We start from the raw sequence: 22,823 nt of genomic DNA, 5'->3' as shown, positions 1-22,823 counted from the left end.
ATATAACGACTGTTGACGTGCGCCTGGAATGCGGCAGAAGGACGACCTCTGGAGGTCGCTGAACCTTACGGCGGCACTACTCTCCTTTCGCCTCCTCACCCCTTCTTCCATTCACACTCCCCTTCCACACCCCGCGGCCAACCCAATCCCTCCCCTCCGCAGTTAGGAAGAAGGGCCTCTTCTCTTTCGTGACGTCCCCCCTTCCCCTTTCCCCAATGGAGCCTCATCCTATTTCACTCTCTTTTTCCGTGCTTCCCTTTCTCTTCCACCTCACCAGCGGTCCCCAAGCCCGTGGAAGTCTGCAGGCCACTCACTACTCATTGTCAGTATGAAATTATGGAGGTTGTATCGAGATGTTAAGTAATATCATTTTAGTATGAAATTGTTCCTGGCTCGGCGTGGTGAAAATGCGATATGTCCATAATTAAAAATTAACAACAAATGGTAAGCCTTGAAAGTGACATAGTGCTGAAGCCATGGTTTGTGGTGGAGACATATATTAAAGTTTGGAGAATACCATTGGTTTTTTTGTACTTTATCATGTCATTTCAGTGAAAATTCGAGAAATATTCTTCTCTAATTATACGTCTTCGACAGGTGGTCAAGAAATAGTATTTCCATTTTACATTTTGTAGAAGTTGAGGATGAAAATCTGCATTTTTACTCAGGTTTTTATGGCGATACTTGACTAGACCTGCGAAAATTGTGATTAATGTTTGAATATAAATATCGTTTTGGCAAAAAAATGATTTTTGCTAAGATTATGTGACAATTCAAAATATAATTTGAAATGCGATGGGTTAATGAAAACGATAGTAATTGACTAATGTAATTAGTATGCAATATTTTTATTTGTTCGTTTATCAATGTACTGGTATCTAAATTTTTAATAAGTTGTAATTGCCCAGGCGCCAAATAGTTGAGTACCAATTAAAAGTGGTGAATTTTTGTGCTCGTTATGAATTTTGTGTAGCTTAGTTTTAAGTTTATATCTAACGGAAAGGTCGTTTTAAGTTCCTTTGTCGGCCTCCACAAGTCCATGCTATAGATATTATTCTCCTTCCCACGTCTTCTTCCCTGTGCCTGTTCATTTTTTTGTGAAGTATCCATGGAATTCTAAGCATTCCTACATTGGCCTGTCATTCTCCACCTTCTAAAGTGGATGATACCTGATGAACTCTGCTCCCATAAGCTTCCGACCATTGTTGCGGCTTTTCGGATGTGGTATAACTCCTCCTTTAGGTGGAAGAGAATGCTTGGACCATACGTGACGCGTTCCACGTAGGTGCTTTAGGATAGCGGCGGAACCCAGCCCGACCGAAGAGTATGTTTTTCCATACTTAGTCATGCGTATAGATCTCTCGTATGGCGCCTATAGGGTGGCGCCCACCCACCGCTCTCAGCCCTCACTCCAGCCACCTCTTTCAGCGTCCGTGACATTCCTAACATTGGTACTCGCTTACTCGACCTGCGGTATTTTCTGGTCAATCTGACAGTCCTTACAATTTTTGTCAGTCTTTTCTTAATTTCTTAATGGGATTAAGTTATTGCAAGCTTCTATATTTGTGACAGTTCGACAGAGTTCGAGTTTTCTCAAAAGTCTTATATTCTTAGAATGGTAGGATGTAGTCATATGGTTACGGTGGGCGCAAATCGGTTGAGCATCGCTTTTTTTATGATATCTAACCTACTTAAATTGAATCCTAGGAATACCTGATAGTTCTTCGCTTCCATCCTTTCTGACTTTACGCGGTATGGACTACTGGCTGCCACAATGACTTTGGTTCCATTAAGAAACTTCTCCGCGATGTTCACAGTCCTCATTAACATCGATTATTTGATCCCCAAACGCCCCAAAAAGATGAGATATGGAGGCAGTTGGCAATACTGTAATAGGAAGAAAATTCAACGTTTCGTAAATTTACCATGAGTTTCAGTTGATTTTAGATGGGGCTAATTCAATGACTTGTCATATCTCGTCTCGTTCAATCTAAAAATTTTTATCAGTAAGTGGTCGGAAGTGTGTTTTAATTGTAAAAAATGGGTACTTTATTCCTCCATTTTTCCCTTATCGAAGCAATTTCCTTCAGTTACTTGATGTTCTTCTGCCTATTTTCCTTCTTTCCCTGACTCACACAGTTACCTAATGCTAGCACTTGTATGGGGAATTTCTCCTTCAATTTTCCATCATATTATCGGTGGATAGACTGCCATAAGATATCTCTTTCGGATCCTTCTTCGGAATACTCAGCTCGACAGAGGATGAGAACCCAAGGGGGGTTCTTTGAATGTTACAACGCACCGCTGCGGCCGGGACCCAGTAATACAACTGATTCGCCCGCACATCCCGGGAGGAGATTGGAATGGGAAGGAAAAAGGATGGAGGCGCCGCCGCGATAGGAGCCCGTGATAGGAGGCATCGCCGCGATGAGAGCCCGACGACACCTCCAAGGAAGGGATAGGTTTGGAAGGGAATACCCGCGCCACTATGGAAACGACAGTGCCCACTACTAGCAAAACCATGATTTAATATTTCTACAGAAAAGAAAAAAATTTCCTATGGGGAAGGAAATTTCTACGATTTTCCGTAGATCACTGTGCTAAAAAATGGATTGAGGGTTCAAGGGGAACCCTTCAAGGAGACAACACACCGGGGCCGGGAACCAAGCCAGTGGCTTATACGCCCGATCACCCGGGGAGGGGCTGGAGAGGAAGGGAAAAGGAAAGAGGCGCCGCCGCGATAGGAGCCCGTCGACGCCTCTGGGATAGGATAGGTGCGGAAGGAATGGGACGGGGAAAAACACCTCAACGCTATAGAAGCGAAGAGGGCCCTACTATAAGCGAAACCCGGCAAGCCATTAATGTTCTAACGATCTTGGAGGATCATTCTATGAGGAAGAATAATCCAACGATAAAATCGTTAGATACTGTGCTAAAAATTTCATTTTCTTCTCCTATTATTCGGTACACCATCTCATGTCTTACCCTTATCCGTCAATTTGATCTTCAACACCCGCCGCGCCGCCGGCATCGGGTTCCGAAGGTTTCTGTTCTTTTCTGATTAGCTTTTCCAATGGTTTTTCTATGATCCATGTTTCAGATTCCTAGAGGGTCACTGCCCACAAAAATATTTTCCCATACTTCATTGTCTCCATTATAGGGACATTGGAGCAGATTGGTGGCCTTTTTGCCATAAATGCCATCTTAACTTAGGTCTAGGAACTTTATGTCTGTTATGTTTCTTTCATCCCAGGTAACTGTACTCCCGTGGGGTGAATCATATTAGTGACTCGGAGGAATTCTTTTGAACCGCACTGTATTTCCACGGTCCGACAGAAACGATAAAATAAAAGAGATACGTCGTCAAACATGGGAATTAGCTTTTCCAGATTTATGAGGAACTACATAAAACTTGGACCACAATCGAAAAACTCGCGACACGTACCTTAATCATTCTCCCAGGTTAACGGTCCTAATATCCCTCGCCTCTCTTATTGAGGAGGCTTGCGAGATAGAATATAGGTATGGCTGAAAATGTAGATCTATGGTGTTTATCATGGGATGAGTGTTGTATTCGTCATCTGCTACTTATCATATTTTTAATAATTGTTATATTTTATTTTATACGCGGTTTATTATGTTGCTTTGGCCCTTCGACACGATGTATGCATTACTTCGTACATAGTAATCCTGGGTGTACAGCTTTTGGAGCTACTTCGAAATATCGGTTTAAGGTTTAGATCAGAAATTCATTTGGAATTTTGTTGAAGCATGGTGACGCGTGCCTTTCACAGTAAGTCAAGAATTTTCATTATCCCCAAAAATTTACTTCAGGGAACGTTTTCGACGAAGGGATGAATTATGAGGCATTAAATTATCAATTGTTAATTTACATTATTTTCATTGCTATTTATCCCAGTTTAGTACTGTGTACTCTGCGTAGTAGTAATGAAGTTTTCTATAGTATTAATATTTTATTTGGTCTTCTTTTGGTAGCGTAGTGACCTGTGACGTCATGGCAAAATTAACATGGAACGCACTGGAACGCATGCATGGCCGGAACGCACTTCCCTTAACTTTTTTAGGAGTGAAATATTACTCTGTGTGTTTTTTTCATTAAAAGTTATTATTGACAATTTATTGCAATTTGTTGGCAACGAATGTATGTATTAAAAATTTTGAGGCAACAAAATTGATAAAAGTGTTATTTGACTATTACGTCTTTTGTTAACCAATGCCGGAACGGCGTTTCGGCACCATGATATCACTGGTAATGACCTTTCTCCCGCTAAAAATGGCCAGCTGTGGCGACCAATGCAGGCAATAGTGGCACAGACGTAGTTTAAGTGGCAAGTAACTGTTTATAGACTGCAACAAACACTCTTTAATGATACTTATCCGTGGGAAAGAATAAAAAATGGCTTCATGGTCAACAAATAACCGTCAAAAAATTGCGAAATAACTGCAAGTCATTTCCTCCTACGTCCAGGGCATATATGGATCTGTAATTATAGCCTAAATAAATAAGTTGGAGTCAGTAAGTCTGCGCGTATTCCATATGACATCCCTGTGGAAAATAAAACGACACATGGAAATCACGCAGAGTTTTCTTCGAGCTCAAGCCAATTACCACAACCGTGTGAAAATGCAAACAACCGACTGAGTCGTACCATGTATGTACCTAGCGGTTACATTACATCAAATATGAGATCATCCTTGTTTTCCACATTTTTTCACGAATAACACAATTTTTCATCGTTGAAGGCTACTTAACACCTTTTTCATTAGACTGTTATTTATACCAGATCTTTGTACTATTCTACTACCGCGTTTATTTTATTACTCATGATTTCAAGCAAAATATATTGTATCAGCTCATATATTTTGCCTAAAAAAGGCTTAAATAAGCGTTTCTTCAAAAGAAAATATAAAAAGGGTATTTTTGGTTGCTTCTAGGAAAAGGTTTCGTGTTTCTCGCGGAGATTCGATGGCCAGGAAACGTCTTCTACATCCTTCTTAGCTGTTACATATCTTTAATCCGAGGTTTTGCTTCTGTTCTTGCAATCCAATTGTTTCTCAATGATTGCCTTCATCAGGCAACCGTGCCTCAAGATGTGCACAGTTCAGTTCTTCCGACTTCTTAAAGTTTCCGTAAGTTTCCTATCTCTCCTACTCTACTTTGGACTTCTACATCGCTCACTAGGGTGATCCATGTAACCTTCATCATTCTCCATCGCTACAATACAAAATTGAATTTGTTAACTGTTGGATGATAGGGTCGTATGTGGACAGTTTCGGGCTGAGTTTGTCCGCATTGAAGAAGGTTATCATAATTTGTGGAAATACTTGTTATATTTTATTTGATACGCGGTTTATTATGTTGCTTTGGCCCCATCGACACGATGTATGCGTTAGTTCGTGCATAGAAATCCTGGATCTACAAAGACAAATTTATCCAAACCTTCATGGGTCATCCCATTTCGTCTTATTTTTTAGCTGCTTGCCTTGCAGAATATGATACGAAGACCTTTGAAACGCAGTGTGTCCCTCGTAATTAGCTATATCTAGGTTGCTTTGCTAGCTAAGAAATTTTGAGTGATAAGTGATGCCCAAAAGATTGCTTATTAATCTTTATGTTGGTAGCTTACGAAGCTGTTCTTTTTTGGCCTCGACGCGCCGCGCCCGGTGGATAAACACTGGAATGACCGTGCGCTATCTTCTCGAGGAAAGTGCTTGCTAGCGTAGTATGGGCTGTTGATGAGAAGTCGCCATCGCAATTATAACGCTAGACGGAGGGGCTATCAAAGCGAGGTCCTAAAGAAAGACTTGGGCGGTGGAAAATGAGGCGTAGTTGAAAATTTAGTTCGTCGTTTAATAATTTTTATTAAAAATTTCATCACCAATTCCTACGAAGGACATTGTCATATAAGCCATTTTCATGAGCTTAAGTGATTTTTAAGTGTTTTATCTCTCATGTAAAGGAGGCTTGATTGAAAAGCCCAAACTGCTGAAGATACTGCCACGGAATCTTCAGGATATATGCATTGTGTCATGTATAGGCGCATTAAGATAGGATTTTTGTGATGTACGATACAATTTTTGGGGTGGTTTTCACCCTATTTATGTTAACTTTTAGACTCTCATAAGACTAGCGTTGAATTCTGTGCGTACCTTATTTATTTAGCTCTTTTGAATATTTTCCACTCTTAATATGGTGAAAAAATTATATCATTTCGCAGGGAAAGGAGAGCCGCAGCCAATTGTTTCTATGAACTTCGTTTTCAAGGTGCAGATCACATGAAGGTGGAGGAAGAGAATGCGATTGATACATTTTAGGAATAGAGGCAAGATATTTTCCTAGATACCGAATATTTGTAATAAATTACTTAATTATATGATGTAGGCATATTATAGGTGGTGGGATAATTCTTGGTAAAAAATTTATCAAAACCTTCTTAAAACAGTAAATCATTTCTTCAGTATACGTAAATCCATTCAGTCTTCGCAACCCGTTGAATTTCAACAGGTTGTATATAAATTTATTTTACCGAGGAGGAGTAAATCTTAAGGCATCAATGCATTTTAATTATCTTAGTTTTCAAATTTGACGATTTTACTTAAATAATTGTTTTAGTCGTTGCTGACTTAAAGTATCGATGAACAGAACCACTTCTTCTTTGCCCTCATGAGATATTTGAAAACAAATGATTTCATTACCAAGCTAGCATCGCCTAAGGCCATCGTGAACACCGTAGAACTTCAATACAATGCGTTGCAATGTTCAAAAGCGAGAAGTTAAAGAGCTATTTCAATTGATTTAGCTCTTCAACATAGGTTCAGTGAAAATTTTCCTTGGATCGCCAAAATAATTATGTCTGGTATTATTTTTTCTCAGCGATTTTGAGATATTTTCCAAATGAAATGCTCGCCTTTTCAGTTCTACTGGCTGAAGAACTGGTTAGTTATTGCATGCAATAACAGCGTTCCATTTTGTACAATCGGCTCATTTACTAGTTATTTATTTCGTCGATGTTGATAGAGTTTGAACAAGAAATTAACCTGCATTTTTCAGTGTCTTGATCCTTCTCCGGCTTCTCGGGCTATTTGCGACAAAAATCGAGGGCCTCTCCCCTTTCACATTCAATTTGATGACGTCACTAACTGTCGTCGAGTGTCTCAACGCTTCTCCGCCACCCCTTTGCCTCGCGCATCCGTCTCGTTTGGTTCGTTGCTAACCGCACTCTAGCGAGCGATTTTTTATCTCTCAATTAATGGTTTTCCCTGAATGATTCAATGGACCGGATATGTAATGACGTCACTAATACCTAATGACGTCCCCAATTCGTTATTACAGGGCAGTAACTTTCGAATTTTTTCATGCGTATAAAAGTATTGCGAAAATGGCTGAGAGAGGAAATTATTTCTACATTCGTCGACACTCATCTTTTCTTCCCTGAATAAACGACCCAATTATCATTTGTAAGATTAATGATGGTAATGCATTCAATTTAGATTGATGTAAATGATTTACAACTCATCAGATTGCCGTAATATGTAGGGGTCTCGTCACTAGGCCAGCGGGCCAGTGGAGGCAATGCGTTCGGACGGAGCGCCGCCATCCGGTCGTGCGGTATGCGACGGAAATAGCTCGGTAGCGAGGACCCCAGCATTGCCCTCTCCCCTCAGACAACGTCCTTTCTTCCGTTCGATCACCCGAGTAAGAGGCCTTCTGATTTATTCATGAGTGGGCGTACATCCGCGTTCCAGCAGGATCCACCCTCCCTGCATGATCCTCTGGACGAAGGACGTAGTGCCAAACGTGAAATATATTTTTATATATTCGTAGAAGCAAGGCGAATGTAAACCGCTATATTGTTCTTGTTAGTTCGGTCAATTTTATAATTTATTTAACTTATTGGCTATAATGTGGTAGTATCATTACCTTTCTGCTGTGTTTCTGTACATTTTAAAATAGTCCGTGTGAGCTCGTCCCGCTTAATAAGCATTACAGCGTAGAAATTCATCAATCGAAGTGATCAGCAGACGATATTTGGCCGCGAATTTTTTGTTGGGTGTAGGGCTGGTTCGGGTACCCTACATCAAGTAGGGCCCGTTTAGTTCCAAAAACGGCTATATGTAGGGCTCGATGTGGCGTATGTAGGGCGAGATAGGTTTATGTAGGGGCTGATGACGTATCCAGGGTCGGTTGGCCCTACAGGGTCGACTAAGAATGCGGGTATAGTCTCTACATTTATCTTCCATTCACACCTACCCAGACTTGCGTATAGGCATCAATGAACAATATCTCATTAAATGCCATACTCAGAGGTAATCTGCCTAAGCCTGTGTCATAATAAAAATAAAACGGTGGCGCTTTAACATAAATTGATTTAGTTAGGTTCGCTAACATATTTAAAAGTGCATGTTCCGGGTTTCATAGCATAATCATACGTGTGATCTGAAGATGTAACTATCTTATGAAACCCGGGTCGTGCTTTTTCCAGAAATGTAAGAGAATCTAACAAAGTTTATTTTTTCATTTTCCTCAATGGAATGGTTTCATGCAGTTAAGCCTGAAGTTTATAATTTATTTAGTTATTAACATTTTTTATCCGAGAGTGGTAGCCTTGTAAGTAGAGCGTTTGACCACCAGTTTTCACTCCAAAATCAACTCTTGGAAATGCGAGGTGCATCAGGGAAAATATCTGCCCCCCTTATCTACGAAATTCCTACTACTCAAACATAGTCTGGGGTGATATTTACCCTCACTCTTCTAGACCGGCGTACGGATTGGATCATTCGAGTGATATATTTGAGGTTACAACTTATTAATCTTTTACATAAAGAAAAATGAATTTAGTGATATGAAAATGACGTTGTATTTGGCTCTAAAAATTTGATTTCAAAAGAAATTCATTGATCAGTTATCTTGTTACGTGGCCCGAATTGTGTTTCCTTTCAGTGATGAATGCCGTCTGTGAAAGAAGTGTAATATGTGTTAATACATAGTTCAGACCTATTTCCAAATGCGGGAAAATATTTGCTTAGCATTGCGCAGTAGTTATGGGACCTCGTTAATTCCCCGTTAATGATGCTGAACCTGCGCCATGCAAGCCCCTCTCTCCTGGCGCTCAAGTCAGGGGAAGGCATTCCTCACGGCGACGGAAAATTCCCCGTCTCCAATCTTCCCTGCACAATTGTCCGCCTCAAGTAGTGTGACTACAGTTACTCATTATTCGTCATCACCTCGGGTCATTAATCCGTGGAATGTAACTCAGCCGCCATCCAAGTAGGGCGACGAATTATTCATTTGCTTTGTTTTTATGCTAATTCTCTAATTTGCGGTCTTAGCTCGCTATCATGACAAAAAACCACTCCAAAGGGGAATTTCTTTCACCCGTTACCAACATAATTGGTCGCCTTCGGTGTCCCATAAAATTCTCCTTTATTTCTTTTTCAAAAATTGTATATATATTTTAAAAAATTTGCGTTCTATCAAATACTTTGTTAATTTAGGTATTGTTTTACTCCTTATTATAACTTTTTACTTGACTCGTAATGTTTTAAGAAACAGTGTTTAAACACCCGTATTTTCTACTGGCATTATATTTTTGATTTTCAATGGAGAAACACTGACACTTATTTTTTCACCGTTGACCAGCAAATTTAGCTGAAATATGGAGTGATAAATATGCAGGGTATGTAATGTTATTCAGATTAACTGAAGGAGTTAATATAATATGATCGCCACTCTGATAAATGCGCTTATTTTTGTAAATGTAAAGTGTGCTAAAAATGGATGGTGCTACATATATCCATAGCAAGAAATTGCATGATACACTGTTACATTTATGTCGAAGTATTCCCTTGAGGAATTCGCAATTAAGTAAGGCCGCAATCAAAATATTAATAATGGTTAAATTTTAACGCACAAAATTCTTCACTGCTTATGCCACTGCTCAACTGTTGGGTGGAATCCATCAAGTTAATGAACTTCGCTCGCATACTGGGTTGGAGAATTTGTTTGTCTTTTCCTTGGTCATCTGTGATAAATCAATAACTCGTGGTTAATAGCATGTGGCTCTTAAGAATTAGCTCCTGCCCTACCTCACGACCCTTTTTACGTAAAATTCTCGCTTACATTGTGCAAGTTCTTGCAATATTTATCTACATAGAATGAGGAGAGGCATCAAGGCAGTTGGCTACACTGTAATACTCAGCGATAGAAAATTTAGTGCTTCGCTAATTTTTTTTGGGTTTCAGACAATTTTACAGGGCTACGATTCTATGACTTTTTCTCGTATCTCGTCTCCAAAAATTGGTATGAATTAGTCAGTCAATGGCCGGAAGTGGGTTTTATAGTATATAGATACATGTTAACGACTCAAAAGTGGGTGAGCTCTATCCGCACCTATCAAACCAACCTTAGGGCGCACATTTGGGTATCCTTTCACTCTCAACTTTTTGAAAGTCAAAGAGAATATGTGTAGTCGTTTGATTATCATTTAGAATTTTTTCCGTTTCAGTAATTAATATCTTCTTGAAGTACTGCAACAATTACTGTGTAGAAAAACATACTCTAAGGTACGCATTTTTCTCGCATATTTGCCCATAAAACACGCTTTAAGTTTGATATTATACTTCGGGAGAAAAAAAAATTCTACTACTCTTAGATTCGTTTAAGGTGAAGCTTAGTGTCAGAATTGCCAGCAAAAGCACCCACAATGGGAGACTCTATAACGAACTGGGAGACATTTGTTTATCCTAGAAGCACTGCTTAACTTCCTTGCCTTATGAGATAAAGAAAGGCTGACGGAGGATAGTGATGACCTCTAACCAAAAATGCCTTCATTGTTGATGAGAGATACTCCTTGACCACCCGGGAGGTATCTGCCGAAATCGGCTTTTAGTTCCGAAGAAACAATTATTCTCAAGGATAAATGACAAGGGAAAGGAAAGGTGCAGCAATTGGTTTTACTTTTGGAAATGAAGGTCATTTAGAGAGAGGAGAATGGAGGGTGTTGACCCAGCTATACTCATTATTTGGTGGATTCCGTGTTTGTTATTTCTCTAACTAATATACGCCGGGGCTTTTTTAACGTCAGCATTAGTCATCTCCGTACATATATTATACAATTTTAATATTTACTTGAAAGTATCTAGTGGATCATGAGGCTTTACACTGAAATTCCTCTGCTACATTCATTTAAATTATCTTTCCTCTAATATGGTTTCTATTTCCTTACGTCGCGACGCGTCGGTATTCTGTTCCCTTTGTCGAACGCTCAACGTTCCCATTGACCATCTCCCAAAACTGTGATTTATGTGATTATTATAACCGCGAAGCCGGTGGTCCATTTTGTTTTAATGATGGAACGAAAGTTCCTAGAATTTTACGCGATGATTGCAAAACGGTAAAAATGTGGAACTCCATAGTTTTGGCGACAATGAAGTTTTTAAACACGAGCAGAAGCCTTTCAGAGAATATCGAGTGTAATCTCAACTTCGTTAATATTTGCATCGATTTTTGAATGTATACTAACTTAAAGCATTTGAAATTTAAGAAAATACTGAAGCAAGATTTTTAAAGTTGAGACGCCGACAAACGTTGGCAAGGATCCATATCGTCGTCATCATCATCACTGGTCAACAATCCAAAGATTGGTTGACGATTGGATCACTTCTCCACTTAATTCTCCTAACAGCTAATCTTTTCACACCTACGTATTTCTTCTCTTTAACCTGTTCCATATATTTTGTTCGAAATCTTCCTTTTTCGTTCTTGCCATCCACTTTTCCCTCGGTGATTGTTTTCATAATGTCTCAAGAAGTGGCCTATAGGTTGTTCCATCTTCATATTAAGGTATTCATGAGGCTTCTCTTCTCTCCTACCCTTCTTAGGACTTCCTCATTACTAACTCGGTCGATCCATTTGGTCTTCATCATTCTTCTGTAGCACCACATTTCTAAGGCCTCTATCCTTGCTTTCTCCGCCGCTGTCATATGTCCATGCTTCACTTCCGTTTAGGAGCATACTCCAAGTGTAGGTTCTTATGATTTGTTTCTTTAATTCCATATTTAAGTTTCCCGCTGCAAGCAGGTCTTTCTTTTGCTGGAATGATCTATTCGCTCAGACTATTCTGCTGATAATTTCTTTCTCGCTTCTCCCGTCGCTGGTGATCGTGCTTCCCAGGATCACTTCCAAGGATCCACACAACACGAATGTGCCGTGAAATTTTCAAAAAGATAGCTTTAGTGTTTAATGAGTTACTCGTGAAAAAAGACCAGTCGCACGGTCGTATTTTTTCGTTTCCCCACGCATTGTTTTTCTTAATGTAGACTATCATCCTAAATTTTCAGTGTGGAAAGAGTAGCACAGTAGAAAATACGATTATACGATTATTTTTTCTCAGAATTTTTTTCCCAATTTTAAAAATGGAGATACTGGTAAATATTGAAAACGGCTTCCTGGGTAAACTCTGAAATCTTCCAAACAATATGCTTAGTTTTACCTACAAGGGTTCCTTTTTTCCAACTCATATCCTACCTTCACCTCCGTTGCGGCCTCACAACGGTATTTCATTTCGCACAAGGGAAGAGGCGGGCGTGGATTGTAATTCGTCCAGGGACCTCTCCAGGCGATGTAAGGAGAGAGACATGAGAACTCCGGGAGTCGTTGACCACGCTTGGTTCAACCAACAGCGACAGCTAAGGTATTCGATTCTTTCGCTCGACAAAAACCAGGAAGCGGAACCGATTTGGTTCCAACGTGAGGAAAAGGAAAGGGTTGGCGAGACAATATGACGATCCCCGAAATGGAGACGAGCTTCTGAAGAATGCACGAGTCACGCCCGTGCCGCGCGTGCTTAATGTCTTTCTTCCTTTCCCTCGCCCGTGACTCACTCCGAATCACGCCTCCTAAGAGGAAGCGACCGAAGGAGAGATTGTGGAAATGCGTAGCAATGTAACGGCCAAGAGAGAGAGAAGAGGCGACGACATCACGCGACCGCACTAAAGGGATATAAACGACGAAAAGGGACAGTCCATTGTCTGGCGAAGTCAGCGAAAGAGTTCACCCGGCCGTGACAACATGGCAAATAGGATTCATAGTATGAAACGGCAATGATAACTACGCCAAACGTGCCGGCCTAAATGGAAGCATGTGAAATATAGCATAAATTCTAACGAAACTAATTCATTTGTTGATTTGGGTAACCATTTCGGACCAGCCAGCGGTGGACTTTATTTTCCGCAGTAATAAGGAAATAGTAAGGATAATAAGTGAATAATTAGGGGAAGGTAGCTTAAATCCTGGTTCGAGATAGCGTGAATGATATTTTTCCTGTAGATTTTGGAAACGTTTTTGCCATTTAATACTTCAAATAACTTAGTTAGGTTTGACTTATAATGGGCTTATGAAGCCCTTGCTCATAATTCACTCATGAATGTCTGGCAGTTTCAACTTTGCAATTCCGTTTACACCGTTTCCTTTCTCAAGTCCCGATCATATCTGCTGATGTAGCTTTTTAAGATTTCTTTGATCGACAGCAGATGAATTCTTTCCAGCACTTGCTCCTCGCTCTCACTTTCCTGCGATATAGGCCACACGGCAATGCGTTATGGGAAAACATTTACATCCTTTGAAAGCCAACGGGAAATGTGCGCATTCTCACCCAATTCCGTGTCATTTCCGTTCATACCCTCTGCAGTGAAAGTGGGGATTTTGAAAACTCTGCAGACTCATCATGTGCCGTTATTAGAGGAAGTATTTACCTTCCTAATCCATTGCTTTTTTCAAGCCTAAGTTTTAACCAGCCTGTCCGCAAAAACAGTTATTTCTTTTCTATCTCTCCCAATGCTTGACTCTACTTAAATATGCCAGATAAATAGGGAATAAAATTAATTACGATTGTTTTATTTATGTCTCGCATCACATTAGTTGCCTCTCCTCTTTTAACTATCCTATAAGGGCACACTTCACTTTTTCCTTTATTTTTATGAGATATTTCTATAGATAAATTATTAGTCCACCAAATATGGTCAAACTTTTTCCGCAAGCAATAATATTTACCACAGTATAAAAATCATCTCCTCAGAATACTTAATTCATTGTCTTTTCTAGCTTTCATTTATCAATTGCAATTTGTTTTTATTTAACTAAAAGTTAACTCCAAAAAATTGCTACTATTGAGAGTTTAGTGAAATTAAGGCATTAGTATTTTTTTTACTCTTCCGATCTTTTTAATTCCGATCCATAGTTTTGGCGACAATGAAGTTTTTAAACACGAGCAGAAGCCTTTCAGAGAATATCGAGTGTAATCTCAACTTCGTTAATATTTGCATCGATTTTTGAATGTATACTAACATAAATCATTTAAAATATAAGAAAATACTGAAGCAAGATTTTTAAAGTTGAGACGCCGACAAACGTTGACAAGGATCCATATCATCGTCATCATCATCACTGGTCAACAATCCAAAGATTGGTTGACGATTGGATCACTTCTCCACTTAATTCTCCTAACAGCTAATCTTTTCACACCTACGTATTTCTTCTCTTTAACCTGTTCCATATATTCATCTTCATTCAAGGCATTCAATGTTCATTCAAGGCATTAGTATTTTTTTTTACTCTTCCGATCTTTTTAATTCCGATCCGATTCCTAAATGAAATCATTATTCCTTCCAAAGGGTAAGAAATACACTCAAGGAACCATAATTTTTTTTGTTGAAAGATCCTACATTTTTCGGACCAGAGAATGAGAGATCTGCGTTAAAATGAAATTACTGTGTTTAATGTTAATTTGTTAAAATTAATTTGTTGAATGGTCTCCTGTGGTGTTTGCGTTTCAAACTCCTTACTTTGACTCACGGGTCCGATGTTTGTGGTCATTTTTTGCTGTGTGCGAGTATGTTTGAAGAAATTTGGCGTTTTTCTACTTTTTTAAGTGTCATCCACGTAATTATAAACTGGTTGAAAATTCGATTTTAACATGGCACGTTTTATTTATGTTTAGTTTCGTGAGCATGGAGTTCAAATTTTATCCTGCATCCACAATCTTGGTGAAAGTTTAAGGATCTGAAGGTCATAAAATTTCCAGCGAGTGTAGTTAGCCTTTGCGTGACTGTGCCTAGAAAACTTTCGCGAATGAATGTGGGGTATCTGAGGAACCCCATTTATAATAAAAAAATAATGTGCTGTATTTTAGTCTTTCCTGTAATTGAGCTCCATGACCCTTTTTTAATGATATAATATCTTGTTTTGTATAATTTGTAAATAAATTTTAGGCAAAATTTAGGTTTTTACAATTATTTTTGTGCGAAATAGCAGGAATCTTTCATACTTTGCTATTGTATTGTTGCTACTGTAACGTTGACTAACATGCCATGAATAAAACAAGTACAAAAGGTGCCATCATGTAGAATAGAGGCGTTATTTAAGTTATAATACGATAAAATTTATTGCATTCAACTTTTATCCCTGCACTCACATAGTATACAAGTTTTTTCCCGCCAACGGCTGTGCGGGGTAACTCAGTTACCCCACCAATAAAAATTGAAGTTTTTAAAAACAATTTAAGTGTAAAAATCATTCGTCACCTAAATAACGATAGATTGGTTGAGCTCAAATACAAAAAATATCAAAGAGGGGGAAAAAATTACACAACATTAACATAATTTGGGGTAACTGAGTTACCCCGCACAGTCACCGAAGGATTAAGTGAATTTTACCATCGACTGGTGAATACTGCCTGTAAATTGTCTTCTTAGTTATTACCATTAGTCATCTCACCAGGAAGACCATATTTTGACCTACTTTCCTCTTCAAATGCGCAGTCACGTTGCTTCCACACTCTGCACTTCATGGAACTTTTGATGAGTTACTCTTTTACCGGATTCACTACACGCTGAGAAAGTATCATTCTTATGACGTCTATTTTTAGTGGCCGCATATTTGCATGATTCCAAACTTTTGCTCGAATTTTCCGCTGATAAAAGAAGTATTTAATCTAAAATAAGGGGAACTCTCCTAAATGTATTCATTATCTCGGAATGCTTTTGCCTCGATTTTATTTGCTTTCTAAGGCCCTTAAACTCGTCAAAGTGTGACATTAATCTGCTCCATGTACGGGGTTGAAAATTTTCCGGTTTAAATTAGATTCCAGGGATACCAGGGATGTAATCAGGATAACTGGCCTGTACTACGCGTTCCGTCACCAACCAGCCATCATTGTATTAATATGCATTCACATTCCATTGTGTGATAGGAATTATAGCATTGCTGAAGTGGGTATGCAGGTAATCGGCAACTTTCCAAGCTGAAGTTCTAGTTAGGTAGGTTGTCGAATTGGTTGTGAAATGGTACTGGCCCTGATAACATTCCTGCAATCGTCCTAAAAAGTTGTCGTCATTCATTAGCCTATCCTTTGTTCATATTGTTTAATAAATCCCTGGAAAGTGGCACAGTCCCAAGTGCATTAAAGACCAGTTATGTTGTACCCATCTTCAAAAGTGGAGATAAAACTGATGTGTCGAACTACAGACCAATTATAATTCAGTCTGTAATAACCAAAGTTCTTGAGAGCATAATTGTAGACAAAATAGCTCCTGACTTAAACTCGCTGATAGTGGAAGAGCAACATGGATTTCGGCCAGGTCGTTCCACTGTAACTAACCTCCTAATATATCAAGAATACATAATAAATTCCATGTCCCAGCACTCTCAGGTTGATTCAATCTATACAGATTTTTCAAAGGCATTTGATAAAATTAATCATAAAATTCTAATTGCTAAACTAAAAGCATATGGCATAAGTGGTCAACTCCTAGCCTGGGTTGAAAGTTACCTACATGATAGGAACTTGTATGTTAAAGTGAGCGGAGTTCTGTCCTCTGTCTTCACTGCCAATTCTGGTGTACCACAAGGGTCGCATTTGGGGCCACTTCTGTTCCTAATGTATATTAATGATATCAACTTCCCCCTGCATCCATTCAAGTACTTACTATATGCTGATGATTTAAAAATTTATGGCTGCATCCGATCACTTGAGGATTGTAACAAATTGCAAAATTGTCTCTACAAATTTGAAAAATGGTGTAATGATAACCTCATGGCACTAAACGCATTAAAATGTAATGTAATAACCTTTCATAAAATTAAGTCTCCAATTATGTACGACTATAGCTTAAATAATGCTACTATCTCTAGAGTTAGTAGAATATGTGACTTAGGTGTTACATTTGATTCATCCCTGACATTTCAGTATCATATCCAATCCATAGTCATAAAAGCTACTAAAACAATGGGTTTCATATTCAGAATTTCAAGAGATTTTGATAATATTCATACTTATAAGATCCTCTATTGCACTTTAATCCGCCCTATTCTTGAGTATGCCTCTATTGTATGGTCCCCGTTCTATAACATTCACATCAAAGCTATTGAGAGTGTGCAATGCAGATTCATTAGATTAGTATCCTACAGATTTAACATCCTCCCTATTATTTATGACTTAACACTATCCCTTCTTAATCTGTTACCTTTGGCAACCCGTCGATTACACCTGGACATAACATTCCTTCACCGTCTACTGCATGGAGACATTGACTCTGTTCATCTGGTAGAAATGATCCCTTTCCATGTCCCCATTTTAAACACTAGGCAAACATTCATGTTTTCACTCCCTCATTCTAATAGAAATTACGCCTTCCACTCACCCTTAACAGAACTATGCGGAGCATTAACTACAAATGTAGTAACATTGACCTTTTTAATTTAAATCCAAAGAATTTAAGGAGGAAGCTGCCTTTGTTTGTGCAATGACTTGGATGATTTGTTCTTGTGTATGGTGATAGTATCTGTTTCCACTGTTTGAGAGTTTCCACTGTGTGACTGTTCAATCTGTTATTCTTGACTGCTGTGTTTGTTTTTTTTCTATTGTTGGTTTTTGCAGCAAGTTTGTGCGATTGTTCCTGTATTTTTGGGAGCATTGGAAATGTTTCAATCTTGTGCTAATTTGTGCATTTTTGTAATTGGGTGGTTTTCCCGTCAGTAAATAAACTATTAACTATTAACTATTAAATCGTGCACAGTACCAACAGCACCTATTCAGCACCCATATATGCTGTTTTACTGCCTGTTTTGATTTGAATAAAATTTTACTTACGCATGTTTTAGAGACATTTCGACAAAATTGGGGGTCGAGAGGTGAATATTTTTAAACTCGGAAGATAATTATGGTGCCCCTTAAGGGGCACCTCATAGGGCACACATTTTTAAAAGGCGTATTTTAAGCTATTAAAATGTAAATTATATATCAAAATAGCCGCATTATTTCTACGATGGAAAATATTTATCAATTGTAGTGCTCCCTCACAACGGGAAATGAAATTTAAGCCTTAAATACTGCGTTAAGTTCGAAAGAGCGGCCGTCGAAGCACTGATACATCGAATCGGTTTGTCTTATGAAATGCCAACAATAATTTGCACTGACAGATAATTTTAAAATATCAATTATTGAATGGAAGCCGAATAATTAATTGAGTTGCTGAATTTAGCAATTGCTGAAGAAAGGGAAGTTTTCTTGCATCTGAATTTCCCTATTATAGAGTTCTTTTTTAACAGTGGCGGATACATATGAGGGTTGCAGGGGGCGCGCGCCCCCCCTTGCGGGGCTTCCCGCATTGTCGAACATTGCAGAACCAGAATTCTAACATTTTTATATCATAAGATAGCATTGCATATGCGTATAGTCAGTTTAAATAAAACTATCTTAAACTTAGCATGTAATTTGATTATTTTTAATTGCGATAAAAGTATCTATAGGTAGCTGAAAATATCTTTTGCGCTCCCCTTGAGTTTTTTCTGCATCCGTTACTGATGTTTTATTATAACGCACGATATAGTCTGGTAGATTTTTATGTAAAGCCGTTATCCCGGAAGAGAAATTTTGTTAAACTGAAATCAAGGGATGCGCTATTCTTTGATTGGAATGAAACGTATTAATAGCAAATTTTAGTTGCCACGCCGTATCATGTATTTCCGCTACTTGCTCTTGAAGTTGATGGTTTCGAGACTGCTGTGGGCGGAATTCTTTGCCTACTGCAACACATTGTCGCTTTCACTGCTGATTTTTCTATCGGATATAAAATGATGATTACTTTAATCACAATTTCCACCGCAAACACTGCTGTTTGCTGAACTTTTCAAGTTCAGTAATGTGCTGCTGTATTGTGCGCGCTTTAAAAAAAATTAAATTAAGTTTCAACCATTTTCTTTTTTGAAATGATTTTTTTGTCAATTTGGGAGGTCTGTGACGATTTTTTTGTAAGTCTAGGACGATGTGTTTTATACAATTAAGCAGCAAAAACATTCTAAATAGAGTATGTAAAATTATTTTTCTCTTTTGTTCTGCTTACTTTATTTGTTTTCATTGCTTCTAAAATTAACTAATGCAAGTTCCTGCCTTCACTATTCATTCTTTCGCGATAAATTGTTTCAGTCTCTCTGTATTTTACTGTGCTTTAAACTTATGGTCATTATTTTTTAATGAATAAAATCGATTTTCTGACAGTTCATGATATGCTATGCTGCATGTTTTTTGCTGGCCTCCACCATTGGGGAGTTAGGTAGTGGTCAAAACTATTCATGGATTTCTCTATTGTTGAATTCTGTCTTAGGCATTTTACTTGATAGATTGTGAAAAGTAATGAGTTTTTCTTTTATTTCCAGGTCTACTTGATACCATCACAACAACTGCTGAAAGCAAAGAATGTCCAGGAGTTTGTGTTCATGCCTTAGCCACGCTAATCTGTACACAGGTAAGTGCTCACTAGATGGTGGATACTTTATATTCTTTCAAAAAGATTTGTTTAATGCAGTTTGAGGGACATATAAGATTTGACAGATTTTGGACAGAGTAAAATTTATTTGAAAATAATAATAGTTATTTTATAATAAAATAATAAATACCTGAGATGCAATCAGATGGTAACTGAAAGTAGTAGCAGGCCTAGATTGTCCAAGATCAAAGCCTGGGGAATAAATCATTGCTCTGTGATGTCCAACTGATGGCATTTTAGAGGCAAGGCTAAAGAACTTAAATGCATTTGAGTGTACAGAATTGATTTAGTGAGTTTCACATACCTATTACATTCTGCCTGGTCTAAGTGGTTGGAATCTGCTCTTGTGGTTTGGGCTTGCTTAGGATGGTACCTCTGATGCAGTGGCATAACTATGGGGGGGATTGAGGGGGATAAATCACCCACCACAAAGCCTCTGAGAAATAAAAATATTATTCAAAACTAATGCCTGGTATTGACATATTATGACTGCATCTGCTTTATAAAAATTCTAAGTGCTAAGATGTTGCAAAATGTATTTAGAGGCATGTCATGTTTCAAAAATGTTCCCCGGGGGTTTCTTGGGAGGGCTCATCCCCCAGGTCCCTCCAACCACCCCCCCCCCTCAACTCAAAGCGTATTTCTAGTTACACCACTGCTCTGATGGAAACCCTTCATTGAATGTTTGATTTGTAAAATAAATCAATTCTACTTTAAGTTTGTCAGAGATAAAAAAATACATAGTTTATTGAGGAAACTTCAAATCGGTTATATTTTGTTGGTAGAGTGTAGTTTAAAAACTTTTGAACAAGGCTTACACTAAAAGTTACCCGTGAAAGAATCCATTAAATCTTGAATGACCACTGGGAAAATATTTTTCTCACATGGAGAAGAGGCAAATTAATTTTTTAAAGTGAGCATGGATTTTTCTAAAGACTTATATTTTTATGATCCTTATTCATACATGGATTTTATTAACCTATTGGGTAGTGCACTTGGCAGCTGATCAAGGAGTGGGTTTAAATCCTGGGTAAGCCATAGGGCACACTCAACCAAAATCCTCAAAGTGTGAGTTGGCCCAGGGGGATGAACCTGCCCCCCTGCCCTGAATGTGAAATTCACATGCATATACATAGCTTAGTTTGAGGTGAGCTCTTATCCTCACCAGTCTTGGTGTTGAAGCACTGAATGAGTGATATCACTGCATAGCATTATTGGATTTGCATTTGACAGGCATGCTGCTTCAAAAGTGCTTATTTTTTTTTGAGTTGCTGAGATTGTCCAGAATTCTATTAGTTTGTCTCTTTGATGTGAGTTATTTTTTAAGCTATAGTGGGAATCTACCACAGAAATGCCTAAATTGTTGCAAATTTTGTGTATTTTAAATGTGATGCAGGAATTGATGCAACTTCACTGCAAAATATAAAAAAGTGAATTTGTAGGAAGACTGGAGGCAGACCTAGAAGAGAAAGAGACCCACAGGCAGAAAATTCAGTTGGATTGATTTTTTCTTGAACTGAGATTCATACTTTGCTTTTTTATGTTTCTACCTCACGCTTTTCATCAGGTAATATTCCTTATCCATGATTTATTCCTTGTACATTGTATTTTTCTATACTATAATGGAGATCAATATTTGTAGCTTCTGTTACGAAATAGTAAGGAGCATTTGTTTGGAAGGAGACTACTTCCCTTGGTTGATCGCTCTTCTGAGTTTTTCATGCTTCAATAGGGTAGTTTCCTTCATCAAAGAAAACAAAAGGCATTGATGGCGATTCGTTACCCACCATTAGTGTATTCATAATATACAAATTATTTGGTTTTTGAAATACCGGTTTAGACGAATGGCAAGGGTCAAATTTTATCCTCATTTGAAAAAGGCCAGATTGGCGCCCATGCGATTCCACTCCACGTGACGTCACAGGGACCTAGTTTCTACATGAGAGGATAGGAGTTATGCATCGTCAGAGGCTACCAATGCATGCATGAGGCACAGAGCTCAGGGAAACATGTCTTAATAATCACCTATTAAAACTGGCTAAGGTCGGAAAGTTTTCTTCGCTTGATAAGGTATTAATAAACCTTTTTTAAGCCATGCGCTACCAGACAGGAAGGTACTCAGCTACCCGTTAGCATCCTGCGTCCTATCAGCGGTCAGAGCCTCGATCAAGGTCACCTACCAGGCGGGAGGGGGAACCAGAAATGCATCGCACGGACTTTTTCCCTTCATTCCTACTTACGCGTCGCATTTTCGGGCACTTGAAATTTTTCACTTTTCATTTGATCGCGAAAAATAGATATCGTCATTTAAAAATCTAAAAACGTGAAATACGTACTCCAGGAGTAATAATCTTTCGATTTAGGCAATAAAAAAATAATAGGAAACCACCCTATTTTGATAAAGCTTGTGCTTTAGCATAAGCATTGATAATTATTGAAACTGTATTTGCCTTTTTCAGGTACTGGATCATGTAGCTTGCCCATCACCATCGATGAGATGCTGTATTGAAGGTCCACCCCCAAGCAATGGAAAAAACACCTCTATGACAAGCACGGCTGCACCTCCCAAGCCTACATCTTCAACTGCAGCTCCTTCTCCATCTAGAAAACCGGTAAGGGAGGGATAGTCAAATGTAGGCTTTGGCAAGTTTTGTAAAATATATCAATGTCACTTTAAGTTTGTCAGAGATAAAAAATATGTAGTATTTTGAGGAAACTTAAAATCAGTTTTTTTTTTGGGTGGGGTTGGGTGTAATAAAAAAAAAATTGTACAAAGTTTAAAATAATAGTTCCCCATTAAAAATCCCGTAAATCTTGAATGACAACAGAGACCTTTACCCCTTAACCCTCATGGTGTCAGCAGTTTTTTTTTGTACAGTCACAACTTGTATATTTTTGCATCATGTAGCTTTTGTAACTATATTTTTGTATCTGTCATGCTATAACATACCTGAAAATAATGAGAGCAAATGAAAAAGAAT

General features: G+C 38.4%; 1 protein-coding gene across 2 annotated transcripts in view; it reads left to right on the top strand.

The window, feature by feature from the left end:
* LOC124164068 (protein masquerade) overlaps nt 1-22,823 on the top strand; it is an 86,441-nt gene that overhangs the window by 42,182 nt on the left and 21,436 nt on the right. For both annotated transcript variants that reach the window (XM_046541238.1, XM_046541237.1), the window contains exons 2-3: nt 19,733-19,821; nt 22,302-22,454. In XM_046541238.1, coding sequence (XP_046397194.1) covers nt 19,733-19,821; nt 22,302-22,454 — 242 coding nt within the window. The remainder of the gene's footprint in view (nt 1-19,732; nt 19,822-22,301; nt 22,455-22,823) is intronic.

Source organism: Ischnura elegans, chromosome 8 (assembly GCF_921293095.1).
Source record: "Ischnura elegans chromosome 8, ioIscEleg1.1, whole genome shotgun sequence".
Taxonomy (NCBI): domain Eukaryota; kingdom Metazoa; phylum Arthropoda; class Insecta; order Odonata; family Coenagrionidae; genus Ischnura; species Ischnura elegans.
The sequence above is the reverse complement of the archived record's forward strand: the minus strand, read 5'-3'. Positions and strand labels throughout refer to the sequence as shown.